Source organism: Crotalus tigris, unplaced genomic scaffold (genome assembly GCF_016545835.1).
Source record: "Crotalus tigris isolate CLP2741 ecotype Arizona unplaced genomic scaffold, ASM1654583v1 scf7180000020588.15403103151:6194809, whole genome shotgun sequence".
Taxonomy (NCBI): domain Eukaryota; kingdom Metazoa; phylum Chordata; class Lepidosauria; order Squamata; family Viperidae; genus Crotalus; species Crotalus tigris.
In genome coordinates, this window is record NW_024098092.1 from 889,165 (window position 1) to 902,606 (window position 13,442).

Consider the following 13,442-nt stretch of genomic DNA (forward strand, 5'->3'; position numbering starts at 1 on the left):
ACATCCCGGGATTGGGGACCCCTGCGTCAAAATAACGCAACGAAAGGGGGAAGACTTCCCCGGGAAGGGTTGGCTGTTTGCTCCGACATCCAGGTGAGTTTTTGAAAACAAAACAAAACAAAACAAAATCGGGGCCTTCTACAAATTCAGCCAGACTTCTTTCCTGCTCGCACCAGGACAGAGGGGGCTGGGATGGGTCAGGTTTTGACAAAGGGCTTGTACCTAAAATGGTGAGCAAGACAGGAAGGAGGAGGAGGAAGTGGGTGGTGAAGAGGGCGACGGCGGCAATGCAGATCGCCAGGGAAAGGATGAGGCCGTAAAGGGCACTTTGCACGCCTGGAACAGAGACAGAGAGGAGAGAAGAGAGAGCGAGAATCACTCTGCGCCGCGAAAGGGAAGGAAAAATAATAATAATAATAATAATAATACACAATTGCACAGGATTTGGGAGAGGCAGATCTGTATCCCACCAGGTGGAAATTGGGGCTCAGCGGTGCAGAGCTCAAAGTGCAGGTGGGAGCATCTCTCACTATCTACTTCGCATAGCTGTTTGGGGGGGGGACAGGAATAGGGCAGAGGGATCCTACTTATAGGGCCCTCGTGGTTCATTTGTTCCTGTCTCAATCAGTTCCGAAAGGAGATAGAATAGAATAGAGCTGGAAGGGACCTTGGAGGTCTTCTAGTCCAGCCCCGTTCGAGCAGGAGAACCTATACCGTCTCAGACAAGTGACTGTCTAGCCTCTTTTTAAAAACCTCCAGTGATGGAGCACCCACGATTTCTGGTGGCAAGCTGTTCCACTGGTTAATTGTCCTCACTGTTAGGAAATTTCTCCTTAATTCCCGGTTGCTTCTCTCTTTGGTCAGTTTCCAACCGCGGTTTCTCGTCCTGCTTTGGTGAATAACTATAACAATAACAATAAGAGCAGAGAGAGCAAAGCCCTGCTCAGCCAGGCCAGGAAATCCATTCCACAGAAGGCCAGGACTACACCTGGTGGACTCTTCCAAGCCTCGTGGTGCTTATTTCCCCTCCTTTTTAGGTGAAACAGGGAGACACCTATGCTATCTTGATTCCCGGAATTATTTAAATCAGCGGTTCTCCACCTGTGGGTCGGGACCCCATTTGGGGTCGAACGACCATTTCACGGGGGTCGCCAAACAACGCAGTCCGCCAATTTTCCCCCCCTTTTCCTTAGCTGTGCTACTCCCTTTTATTCTGTTGGCTTTTGAAAGCCAATAGGAGAGACTCTCTTGAATAGAGTCTAATTCTATTGGCTTTCCAAAGCCAATAGGAATTGTCCAGGCTGTCTCTGCCCTGCCGAGCCCGCCGAAAGTCCTATTCTGCAAACGGTGCTGCACCAGTTGAGTAGTCCTCGATTTACGACCGGTTGAGTAGTCCTCGGCTTACGACCGGTTGGGGGTCGTGGCATTAAAAAGGTTGAGAACCACTGATTTAAATAATCTTTCAGCCCCCTTTGCTTGGGTAATGGCTCCCACCTATCATTTGTCTACAGCAGGACTCTCCAGACTTGACGACTTGAAGACTGGTGGACTTCAACTCCCAGAATTCCCCAGCCAGTCACCCTTGTGGACTTTTGGCTGGGGAATCATGCTGTCTGGGGAATTCTGGGAGTTGAAGTCCCCAAGTCGGCAGAGCCTTGCTCTACAGTAGAGGTGGGGAGCTGTGCCCCCTTTATGACCGGTGGACCTCAACGCCCAGAATTCCCCAACCAGCCCATGCTTGTGGATTTGCGGATGGGGACGTGCTGGCTGGGGAATTCCAGGAGTTGGAAATCCACCCGTCATAAAAGGGCCCTAGTTCCCCACCCCTGCTCCACAGCACTGATCAAGAGTAGTGGGACATGTAGTCCAGCCCTCCAGACATCAAGAGTAACAGAGATTTAAGATGTCACCCTTCCTCTCTTACGAGTAACGTTGCAAGCTGGTGTGGAACCGCCGGCCGTGTTGAACGGCCAAATGAATTTATCTCGTAACTATATTTGCTAGCAGCAATCAATCATGCTTATTTCTCATCCTGATCCTGTCAGTCACCTATGATTTCCATGAAGATCTGCTTCCAGTGCTCACAGGTCTGGAAACCCCGGCGTAGTGAAGAACCCTCTGGAAACTTCCGGAGCTGATCCTGAAGGAAGGTTTCCCATTTGCGATAATCGGAATAGGTCTGGAAGGACGATTTCCCCTTGTAGGTGGTCTGAAGGAAGGAAGGAAGGAAGGAGTGGGAAATTAGAGGAAAAGGAGAGGGCAGAATGACAGAATAAGAGAGCGGGAAGGGACCTTGGAGGTCTTCTAGTCCAGCCCCCTGCTCAAGCAGGAAGCTGGCTGAGGAATTCTGGGAGTTGGAAGTCCACAAGTTATTAAGAGGGTCAAGTTTGAAGATCCCTGCCCTATACTATTCCAGACAAGTGGCTGTCCAGTCTCTTCTTAAAAGACTAATGGAGCACCCACAACTTCTGGTGGCAAGCAGTTCCACTGGTTCATTGTCCTCACTGTCAGGAAGTTTCTCCTGGTTGCTTCTCTCCTTGGTGAGTTTCCATCCGTTGCTTCTTGTCCTGCCTTTGGGTGCTTTAGAGAATAGGTGGACCCCCCTCTTCTTTGTGGCAGCCCCTCCAATATTGGAACACTGCTATCCTGTCACTCTTCGTCCTTCTTTTTGCTAGATTAGACATCCCCAATTCCTGCACTCGTTCTTCCTATGTTTTTTAGCCTCCAGGCCCCTGATCACCTCTGTTGCTCTTCTCTGCACTCTTTTTAGAGTCTCAACATTATTTTATATCACGGTGATCAAAATTGGATGCCGTCTGGTCTTTCCTGGGCTGCCTTCCTTGCACCCTCTTAGTTTAAGTGGGAATGACTTCGGTGAGTAGATGGAGAGCTTCAGACTGGACAATCCTTGGATAAGAGGCAGCTGAGCCCACAGAAGGAAAACAGTTGTGGGAAGCCTTTTAGTTTTCTAAATAGCAAGGAGGGGAGAAATACTAGCTAGTTTTCATTGCTGGCCTTCTTGTTTGGACAACTTTGAAGGGCAAAACATCAAATTTTTGCAAGCCTGAAAACATTTCTTCCATATTTTCTCTGCCCCCCTCAAATACTCAGATTAGATGTGTGATCATATTGGGAAGCACATCCAGGAGACTAAGCATTTGAGATCTTTCTTTCTTTCTTTCTTTCTTTCTTTCTTTCTTTCTTTTTTTTCCTTCCTTCTTTCCTTCCTTTTTTTCCTTCCTTCCTTTTTTCCTTCCTTCCTTTCTTATTCCTTTCTTTTTTCCTTCCTTCCTTTCTTATTCCTTTCTTTCTTTCTTCCTTCCTTCCTTTCTTATTCCTTTCTTTCTTTTCCCTTTTTCTTTTTCCTTTCTTTCTTTTTTCCTTCCTTCCTTCCTTTTCTTTTTCTTATTCCTTTCTTTCTTTTTTCTTCCTTCCTTCCTTCCTTCCTTCCTTCCTTTCTTATTACTTTCTTTCTTTCTTTTTTCCTTCCTTCCTTTCTTTCTTATTCCTTTCTTTTTTTTCTTCCTTCCTTTCTTATTCCTCTTTCTTTCTTTCTTTCTTTTTCCTTCCTTCCTTCCTTCCTTCCTTCCTTCCTTCCTTCCTTCCTTCCTTCCTTCCTTCCTTGAGAGTTTGGAAAACCTGGCTCCTGAGGACTAGGAGCTTGGATCTATTTTTCCGTTCTGGGCCTGGCGAGCTCAAAAACCTAGGACTGGAGTTAGGGGGGTCCTCTCACCGACTCAAAGGCCATGGAGATCCATTGGATCTTGCCGTCCTTCACCCCCACCGTTCCGTGGGAGAGCTGTCCGGGAAGCAGGTTGGGCTCGGGCAGATTCTTACACTCCGAGTGTAGCATCTGAAGGATAGAGGAGACACTGTAACCTGGAAAAGGAAAGAAAAACTGTTTTTTTCTCTCTCTCTCTCCCTCGTGCGTTCCGGAGGACCCAAAGCAGAGTCCGCAAAAGAGCCCACGCCTCTATGTTCGTAGTGCATTTATTTTATTTCGTTGTTAAGATTTGTACGACCACCTGTCCAAAAAATAATAACGCTGGGCATCTCACAACAACAACATGCACGATCCACAGGATGCTTTCTTTTTCTCGGGGGAAAAATTCACCACCAGCAGCCACTCAACTCCAGGCAAGAAAAGACCTCTGCTGGATTGCCCCTCCCCACCGCCCCAGCTGTATCCCTCAGCCATCGCCATCTCCGTTAAGTCGACCAACTTAATCGAAACAGCCCCACTTTTAAGGTTTTGGACCTGCCTAAAGTGCAGAACTCGTTCACAGGCACGAACCTCATGAGGACTGGAAGCTTAATGTCGAGGGAGATTCTCAGTCCTGCAAGTCGTGGTTGTCCCCGAGGTGCTTTTTCTTTCAAGAGGCAACTGGACTTTGTTTTTTTCTTTGCTTCTCATCCAAGAAGCTTCCTCAGCACCAGGGAATGGAAGGATTTATATTCCTTGCAGACAGCTGGTCATTTGCATTCTTTGAGAGAGTCGTTGAGGCCACTGGAGTCCTCAGTGGTGCAAATGAGTGTGGAGCCTTCTTGGAACTGTTGAAAAGACGATCTGTCAGGGGTCTTCAGACTTGGCCCTTTTATGACTTGTAGACTTCAACTCCCAGAATTCCTCAGCCAGCGTTGCACGCTGGCTGAGGAATTCTGGGAGTTGAAGTCCACAAGTCATAAAAGGGCCAAGTCTGAAGACCCCTGATCGATGTCAAAACTGAGCAGCCCTCTCTGAACAGAGGGGGAGGGATACGACATCCTCTATCTCCTGTCTACAACACGGTCCTTTCAGCAGTTCCAAGAAGGCTCCACGCCCATTTGCATCACTCAGATGACTCTGAGGACACAAGATAAAACCTCCAAGTGGCCTCAACGGCTCTCTCAAAGAATGCAAATGACCAGCGGTCTGCAAGGTGTATCAATCCTTCCATTTCCCATTATCCAGTCAGAGCTGAAGGAGCTTCTTGGATGAGAAGCGAAACGTCTTCAAAGAAAAAAGAAGAAAGTCCAGTTGCCTGGTGAAAAAAAAGCACCTTTGGGACGACTGGAAGCGTACTGTTTTTTTTTTGTTTGTTTGTTTTAAAAAAGAGAGCCTTTTCATTCTGCTTTTCTTTTAAGGAGTGCCCACTAGAGATGGTGGCCCATAGAATGGAGGCCTGAGCACTTATTTTCATATCTGGTGGACTTGTAGAAATATAAAAGCTTTTTGGATTAAGATCTGGTGGAACATTCAACAGATTTTCAAGAGAAAGTTTACCCCACAATTATTTTTATTGGGTGCTATTACAGATTGTGATGCTCAAGAAATTAATTTGATGTTGAATCTGATAACAGCTGCAAGGTTATTAAGTAGGGCAATATTGGAAGAAGCATTGCTTGCCTACTATAGAAGAATGGACACTTAAAGTGTCCAATTTAGCAGAAATGGCTAAGATTTCTGCTTACTTGAAGGATCACTCACAAGAAAGATATATTTCGGTTTGGGGAAGATGGATAAATTATATTCAGAATAAATATGGGACTAAAAAGTTTCATTTAGCTTATTTATTTATGAGACTTATATACCGCTTTAAGTGCAAGCACTCTCTAAGCGGTGTACACCAGTAAGCAATGTATATATATATATATTTACATTGCCCCCAACAATCTGGGTCCTCATTTTACCTACCCCGGAAGGATGGAAGGCTGAGTCAACCTGAGCCGGTGAGATTTGAACCGCTGACCTGCTGAACACAGTCAGCTAAAGTGGCCTGCAGTACTGCACCCTAACTGCTGCGCCACCTCGGCTCTTATGAGTGAATTTTAGAGTATTATTATGATATTATTATTATTTTTAGTATTAGTACTGTTTAACAATTTGGAGATTGTATTGTTCAATCATTAGGATATCAACTTGTTTACGTTTTATTATTATTATGTTTATTTTCAGTTTGTTTATATATATTGATGTTAAAAGGGAGTTAAAGCGCATTATGGACTTGGTTATTTATATAGTTGGTTAATGTTAGTTAGATTAGGATTATCATATTTGTAAGCCTGTACTCAGCTCTGGGAAGTGGGGGAGGGAGAGGGGGGGGTGTTGGGCGGGTTGAGTTTGGTTTATATTGTAATTTCGATAAAGCTTTTTAATTAAAAAAAAGAATAAAATAAAATAAAAAAGAATGGAGGCCTGAGAAGCGAAGGGGACATACCTGAAGGCAGACACTGGGCTCCTCCTGGCTTAACCAGCTCGGCGTTGCTGGCGATGGCCTTACAGATCCGGCAGAGGTTGCTGATTTCTTTGAAGAGGTCGAAGCTGCTGTCATAGATGACGCTACCCTTTCCAAAGGAGATTCACGCGGCGAAGAGGACATGTAAGAGAGAGCGGCTCCCGCACACACCCCCCCAGACCCCAGGAAGGGACACGCACCATGTCTCCAATGACGTGGTTGTCGGTGTGCCGCGTACGGTTGACCCCAAGGATCCCAAACACCACAAACACCATGGCGCCCGTGTCCACCAGCGGGCGCACGGCCGGCTTCCCGCAGTTGCCGTTCCGGCAGGGGTTCAACCCTGACGTGATGGAGAACTTGGATTTGACAGAGGCTGGAGGAGGAGGAGAGAGGACAAAGGAGTGGTGTAGCTGTTTGGGTGATGGTGTACCGCGTTCCCCCCCCCAAATAAAACCGGGTCTTATATTAATTTTGGCTCCAAAAGACACATTTTCTAGTTAGGTCTTTATTTGGGGGGAAATATGATACTAAATGTATCCGTATGGCTGATGATCTTAACTGGGGCTTATTTTGGGGGTAGGGGCTTATATTACGAGCGTCCTGAAAAATCATACTGAGGATTATTTTCCAGCTGGGGCCATATTTTCAGAGAAACACGGTATGACAAGGCAGAGGACCAATTTAAAGAATCCCATCTTTGACTTGGGTTGCTGGGAAATTTACATTCTGGCCCAGAACCTAGGAATTATTATCTAAATAACGTCTTCAGATAATAATAATAATAATAGTAGTAGTAGTAGTAGTAGTAGTAGTAATAGGCGCCTTGGGTGCAATCCCAAAACAACTGGAGCACCACTTGAACACCATCATTGGCATTGACAAATTCGCCATTAGTCAATTGCAAAAGACGGCCTTACTAGGAACTGCTTCCATCCTGCGACAAGATCTGTCATACCATCAAACATCCACATCTGCTTATCCCAGGTCCTGGGTAAGGACTCGATAGGTAGACAAAATGCCAAATCCAGTCTGAACATCTGGCTGACTGTACGATGATCCATAACAATAATAATAATAATAATAATAATAATAATAATGTTGGAAGGGACTTTGAAGGTCTAGTCCAGCCCCCTGCTCAGGCAGGAAAGCCTATACCATTTCAGACAAATGAATATCCAGTTCTCTTCTTAAAACACTTCCAGTGTTGGAGCGTTCACCGCTTCTGGAGGCAGGTTGTTCCACTGGTTAATTGTTCTAACTGTCAGGAAATTCCTCCTTAGATCCAGGTTGCTTCTCTCCTTGATTAGTTTCCATCCGTTGCTTCTTGTCCTGCCTTCAGGGGCTTTGGAGAACAGCTTGACTGCCTCTTCTTTGGGGCAGCCCCTCAAATATTGGAAGACTGCTATCCTGTCACTGCGATCTTGGCTAATATTGGAACGCCGCTACCATGTCTTTGTCGTCATTTTAATTAATACTGCAAATCTTTTGAAAAGCGGAATTGTGATTTTTAAAAAAAGGAAGGAAGGAAGGCCTTGAGCCTCATCCTCTGCTTCCTCTCCCAGCATTGCAGCAAGCTGTTTAGTGTGCAAGAATGAAGAGAACACACACAGAAACACACACACACACTTCACAGATGGCTCACCTCTCTCGCTTGGCACGAATAAGTATCCTTTGTTGGGTCCATCCGGACTGGAGCTGAGGAGGCAGCCCGGGGGTGCCAGGCAGACCCGGCCGTGGTACGGAGGCTTATGTGACTGGGCGAAATACAGCTTCCTGGAGAAGGGAGAAGAAACCCACTGGTGTGACAGCCAGCTCAGGACACACACAGACACACACACAAAGCTATCCCCAATCTAGCACTCTCCAAAATTGGAAGGAAGGAAAAGGAAGGAGAAAGCTTCACTCCTGGAGGCCACAACAGCCCCCCCCCTGTAAGGACCCACCCCACTTTGCATCTTAAGAAGACAGAACTCTTGGAATAATTCTTCCAACAGGAATCCTTTATTAAGAAGAAGTGGTTGCAGGTGTGCTAGACAGGACTTGGGGTCCAAGCTCTCCCATTCAAGGGTTTAAGGGGTTCCCCAGTAGTCCCACCCAATCACCCCCCCTTCCAGTGATAGTTTCAGGCCTCACAATTCCACCCCTTTATTCCTTTCTTCCGTCTGGATGGAGACTTCAGATAAACTACATGAAAGGTAAATAGCCCCCTTTGTTATGGTAAGGTTCTTTGGTGCTAACTACATTCAAACTCTTTGAGGTTGCAATAAACACATTCAGTTCCTTAGAAGTATACTGAAGGAAGTGAGGGCCATAAAGCCCCTTTGTTCTCCCCCTTCTCTCCCTCTTATGGCAGAATCCAGAGAAGGCAGAATTGGGGTTTTCTATGTTTGATAATTAAAGATGAAATATAATTGGATTCTGACACCCCCCCAAGTTTGCCTCCGTCCAGTGATTCACTGCCAAGCGCCTTCTGCCGTCCATCCATCTGAACTCGTGTTGTCCGCCCACCCGCTCGGCATTACCGTGTGCGCTGTTGCTCCTGGGCAGCCACGTAGAAGCTGAAGTCGGATTTCCACCCTCTCTTCGCGTCGCATGACAAGCTGGTCATCATCCACTTCTTGCTGGCCCCTGGTTGGACATGCCCTACTGTGGACATACAAGCGGTCAGCCTCTTGGTGAAGTTACCGTAAGGAACGTTATACACCTAAGCATGGATTAATGAAAACACAACACTTAACTGTAGGTCTCTAGAGGCTGGCAGGAGGGGGGGAGGGGGCAAATAGGGCGCTAAAGACAACTTAAGCATGGCATGCCCCCCCTCTCTCTTTGGCTCTGCCAAATGGCACAGGTGATGAGCAAGGAGTAAGGAGTGGGCGCCTGCCACCTAACAGGCAGCTGGGAGAGCCGCAGCTAGGAAAGAGGCCATTTAGAGTACTTTGGACTACAGGTCCCACTGCCCACAGCCATCGTAGAAGGATGAGAGGCCCTGCAGTCCAGCAGTAATCTAGAGCAGGGATCTCCAACTCCTAGGCTGCGGTGACCTCTTCGCAACCGGGCCACGTAATGGCGGGCCAGCGCGTGTGAACGTGCGTGCCGCTCAACTTCCCTAAGTGGTGGGCCGGTGTGCATGAGGCAGGCTGCTCAGCTTGCACGAGTCAAGCTGCACACAAATGCCTATGTTCGCCAGCCCGCCACTCACACGAGTTGAACGGCGGGCACGATGCGCGCGCTTGCCCACCGCTCGCGCGGCCCAGTTCCCCCCTTCCCCCCAAGCCGCAAAGGGTGGGGTACCAGGGGAGACTTATGTCGTCTGAGCATCTCAAAAGATGGCGTTCTAAGGCAGTCCCCCCCACGCACACGCTGGATGATGCATGACTGAAGGGCGCTAAGTTGCCCGGTTTCCCCTCTCTCCTCTGTGCTGGTTTATGATCCACCCTGGCATTGGAGTCACCTCTTTGCCCCCTTCGCCTATTGGTGCTCACCTGGAAGGAAGGCACTTCTCCATCTTTTGCGGGCACGGTCTGCCACGGTGCCGGCACGGTGGCATTGAGAGAAAACCTGTAGATCACCGGCCGGCTGTTGCCCTTATATCTGAAGATGTAGACGGTTCCCTGGGGATCTGGAGGAGACAGGACAGCCGTCAGGAGACCCTTCCCGGGTCAGGCCAAAGGGAAAGTGAATCGGAGCGGGCAGCCCCTGGAATTCAGGGCTCGGTTCCAAGGCAGGCTGTGCCAGTACCCAACGTCTCTCCAATTCAGACACCGCCGGCTCTGTGCCTGCGTGGAAATGGCCGGTTTCCAGATCTGAATCGAATCAACCCAACTCACTCCTTTCATCCCGCAAATGTGGTTTGCTGATTTTCTAGCTGAATTTCCCACCCCGGTCGAATCAAGGATTCAGATTAGATTTCTTGAGGACTAGTCACGGGAAGAAGCCTGTAAAACGATCTCGAGAGAAGGACGAAGCTCAAGAAGCCTGTAAAACGATCTCGAGAGAAGGACGAAGCTCACCCTGGAGAGCTCTGTCGTCTAGGGGGCTCCCTCGGCCGCTGCTTGGGGGCCCCGACCCCCTCTTCTTCTTCTTCTCCAGGGAGGTGCGGATGTTATTCTGCAGATTACGGGGTTTTTCCTGAAACAAGCCTGTCGCACAAGGTTAGTCAGGGACGAAAGAGCATCTCCAGTCAAGGGCGGCAGCCCAGGGAGGGGGCACATTCCACACAGATGCCTCCTGCTGCATAACATTCAAGGGACAGCCGAGTTTGCAGTCCAGAGAGCCTCCGAGGCAGAGTTACTGTGCAAGGGCCTCAGATAGCAGCAAGGAGGAGTGATTTGAGGGGTGGAAATTCCCAGAGGACAAGTCTAACCAATGAGAATGGAACCCAAGGCTAAATAACATTGCTAGTTTAGACTAGCAGATGATGGGAAATGTCCTTCTCTTCCAAGTCTCGAGCGTAGAGTTATTGGGATAAATGGAAGAAAGCCTGCCTGCCTGCCTGCCTGCCTGGTAAGATGAATGTCTTTTGTTCTTCTGATACAGATAAAGACTAATTAGATCTGGGAACATAAACGGCTCTCTGATTATTGAATCACACCTGCCTCTTCTGGCCGGAAATTCTTAACACCATCAGCGGCTGTTCTCCTGGGTTTCCAACAGTAATTGATCCAACCTTATTTAGTTATGAGTGGGATCGAACATCAGATCTTGGCAAGCGCAGGAAATACGAGTTTAGACTCTCAGGTTGAGAAGGTGAATCTTTTTAGACAAATCCAGCTATCAGGGGAGCTGGAGCTGTCCAGGGTCCTGACCGACATTGGTGAAGATCCCGAGAACTGAATGGGGACCTTCTAAAGCAGGACTGTCTAACCATGGCGACTTTAAGACTTATGGACTTCAACTCCCAGAATTCTCCAGCTAGCATTGCTGGCAGGGGAATTCTGGGAATTGAAGTCCATAAGTCTTAACGTTGCCAAGATTGGACACCCCTGTTTCTAAGGGGAAAGGAAGGGTTTTGTCCTAGAGCTAAAATTTTCCCTTGGATAAGATTGATTGATTGATTGATTGATTGATTGATTGATTGATTGATTCCTTCCTTCCTTCCTTCCCTCCCTCCCTCCCTCCCTCCCTCCTTTCCTTCCTTCCTTCCTTCCTAGTTCCCAGAAATCAGGTTGAAATATCTTGAGGAAACAGGGATCAACCTGAACACAAAATGGAGGTCACTGGTGACATATGGGCTCCGTCAAACTCACCTGAGCAGGTGACACAAGAGATGCCCTCGGCACTCAAGTTGTACTTGAGATCCATCAACACCTGGATGTTGGTATCGGGCCTGAAGAGCAGAGGGGCACGGCTAGCTGGGCGAAGGCGGCTGGCGAAGAAGATGGAAAGGATGAGAACCAAGACAAACAGCCCTGGAATGAGAAACACGAGGCAGACAGAGATTGTGTGTGAGAGTACACTCATCCTACTCTTATGGTGGGCCTCCATAAGTTTGTTTTTAAATCCAGGAAGGGTCTATGTGCAAGGGACTTACCCACAATCACCCATTTGCTTTTGACTGCCGACCACAGGGCCCAGCACTTCAGGAGCTCCTGCAGGTGAGTGATCAGGTGTCCTGGGCTGTCATTGTTGGTGGTGAGCTGGTGATTTTCGGGCAACACAGATACCAAGGGGACATCCCCCATTTCTAGAGCAACTGGCCAGAAAAGAGAGGGCAAGGTTGAGTTGAAGGACATGATACAAACACCGGGCCACCGATCAGACCAAAGCTCTCTAGATATTGAACTAAGCAGAGTGGTCCAATTCAAAAAAAAAAAATTACCAACATTTATTCCAGAGGACACATCGTCCCTGGAATTCAATGACTTGAATTCCATTTTTCACAGAAAGGGTGAACCTGGAAGAATTGATCTGGTCTCAAAGCTATCTTGATGCTCTCCTAGATCTTGAAACTTTAGCCTGATCCAGACCAATTGCGCCACTTCAATCAAGACCAAAAGTCCATCTAGTCCACTGGTTCTCAATCTGTGGGTCGGGACCCCATTTGGGGTCGAACGACCATTTCACGGGGGTCGCCAAACAACGCAGTCCGCCATTCCCCCCCCCCTTTCCTTAGCTGTGCTCCTCCCTTTTATTCTATTGGCTTTTGAAAGCCGATAGAATAGACTCTCTTGAATAGAGTCTAGTTCTATTGGCTTTCCAAAGCCAATAGGAATGGTCCAGGCTGTCTCTGCCCTGCTGAGCCCACCAAAAGTCCCATTCTGCAAACGGTGCTGCACCAGTTGAGTAGTCCTCGACTTACGACCGGTTGAATAGTCCTCAACTTACGACCGGTTGGGGGTCACGGCATTAAAAAGGTTGAGAACCACTGATCTAGTCTTACTTTATAAAGACTCAAATGAGAACCTCAGGAAGAGCAAAATACTTCTACCACCTCTGTGGTAGGCATGCCTGGCTGAAGATTTCTGAGAGTTGAAGTCCACAAGCCATAAAAGGGCCAAGTTTGAAGACCCCTGGTATAGAGTCTCTGCTTGTAGGGGTTGGTCTACAAGACAATTAATTAACAATTAATCAGTGGAACAGCCCGCCTCCAGAAGCAGTAAATGCTCCAACACTGGAAGTTTTTAAGAAGCGACTGGACAGCCAGTTGTCCGAAATGGTGTAGGGTTTCCTGCCTGAGCAGGGGGTTGGACTAGATGACCTCCAAGGTCCCTTCCAACTTTACTACTATTACTATTACCTCCAAGGTCCCTCCCAGCTTTATTCTGATTGATTAAACTGAAATACCTCCAGGGTCTCTAAGGAGACATAGATCTCTGATTTGGGAGCCAGGTGTGTGTTGATGTGTGTGGGCAGCGGTGTTTGCGACCCACCATTCGTTACTAACCTGGTTCCTCCTCCACACTCAGCAGAGGGATGTCATCATCCAGGTAAGGCAGAGTGCCCAGGCCTGACCTGCCAGCCACTGCCAAGGAGACGAACAGGCCATCTGGGCTCTGCAAAGCACTTTCCTTTGTGCATTTTTTACGGCATCTGCAGACCAGAGAGGAAGCAGTGCCAAATAAATTTCTATCTGGGTGAGGCAGCTGTGCCCAGCCTGGTTGGCCGAGCGACGGGCAGCCCGGCCCAGCTGCAAAACAGCCACACACCAGACAAGGATCAGGTGCACCTGGGGTCTGAGCAAATGCCATTGCCAATGCATTAGGCAGGAGGTAGAAAGAGAAGAGG

At 48.1% G+C, this 13,442-nt stretch overlaps 1 protein-coding gene across 6 annotated transcripts in view; it reads right to left on the reverse strand.

The window, feature by feature from the left end:
• DISP3 (dispatched RND transporter family member 3) overlaps positions 1–13,442 on the reverse strand; it is a 92,904-nt gene that overhangs the window by 11,834 nt on the left and 67,628 nt on the right. For all 6 annotated transcript variants that reach the window (XM_039367783.1, XM_039367780.1, XM_039367778.1 and 3 more), the window contains 12 exons: positions 13,102–13,247; positions 11,749–11,910; positions 11,465–11,626; positions 10,229–10,357; positions 9,701–9,837; positions 8,741–8,922; positions 7,861–7,991; positions 6,416–6,591; positions 6,198–6,324; positions 3,734–3,879; positions 2,050–2,209; positions 223–336 (listed from right to left, as the gene is read on the reverse strand). In XM_039367783.1, the coding sequence (XP_039223717.1) occupies positions 223–336; positions 2,050–2,209; positions 3,734–3,879; positions 6,198–6,324; positions 6,416–6,591; positions 7,861–7,991; positions 8,741–8,922; positions 9,701–9,837; positions 10,229–10,357; positions 11,465–11,626; positions 11,749–11,910; positions 13,102–13,247 (1,772 nt within the window). The remainder of the gene's footprint in view (positions 1–222; positions 337–2,049; positions 2,210–3,733; positions 3,880–6,197; positions 6,325–6,415; positions 6,592–7,860; positions 7,992–8,740; positions 8,923–9,700; positions 9,838–10,228; positions 10,358–11,464; positions 11,627–11,748; positions 11,911–13,101; positions 13,248–13,442) is intronic.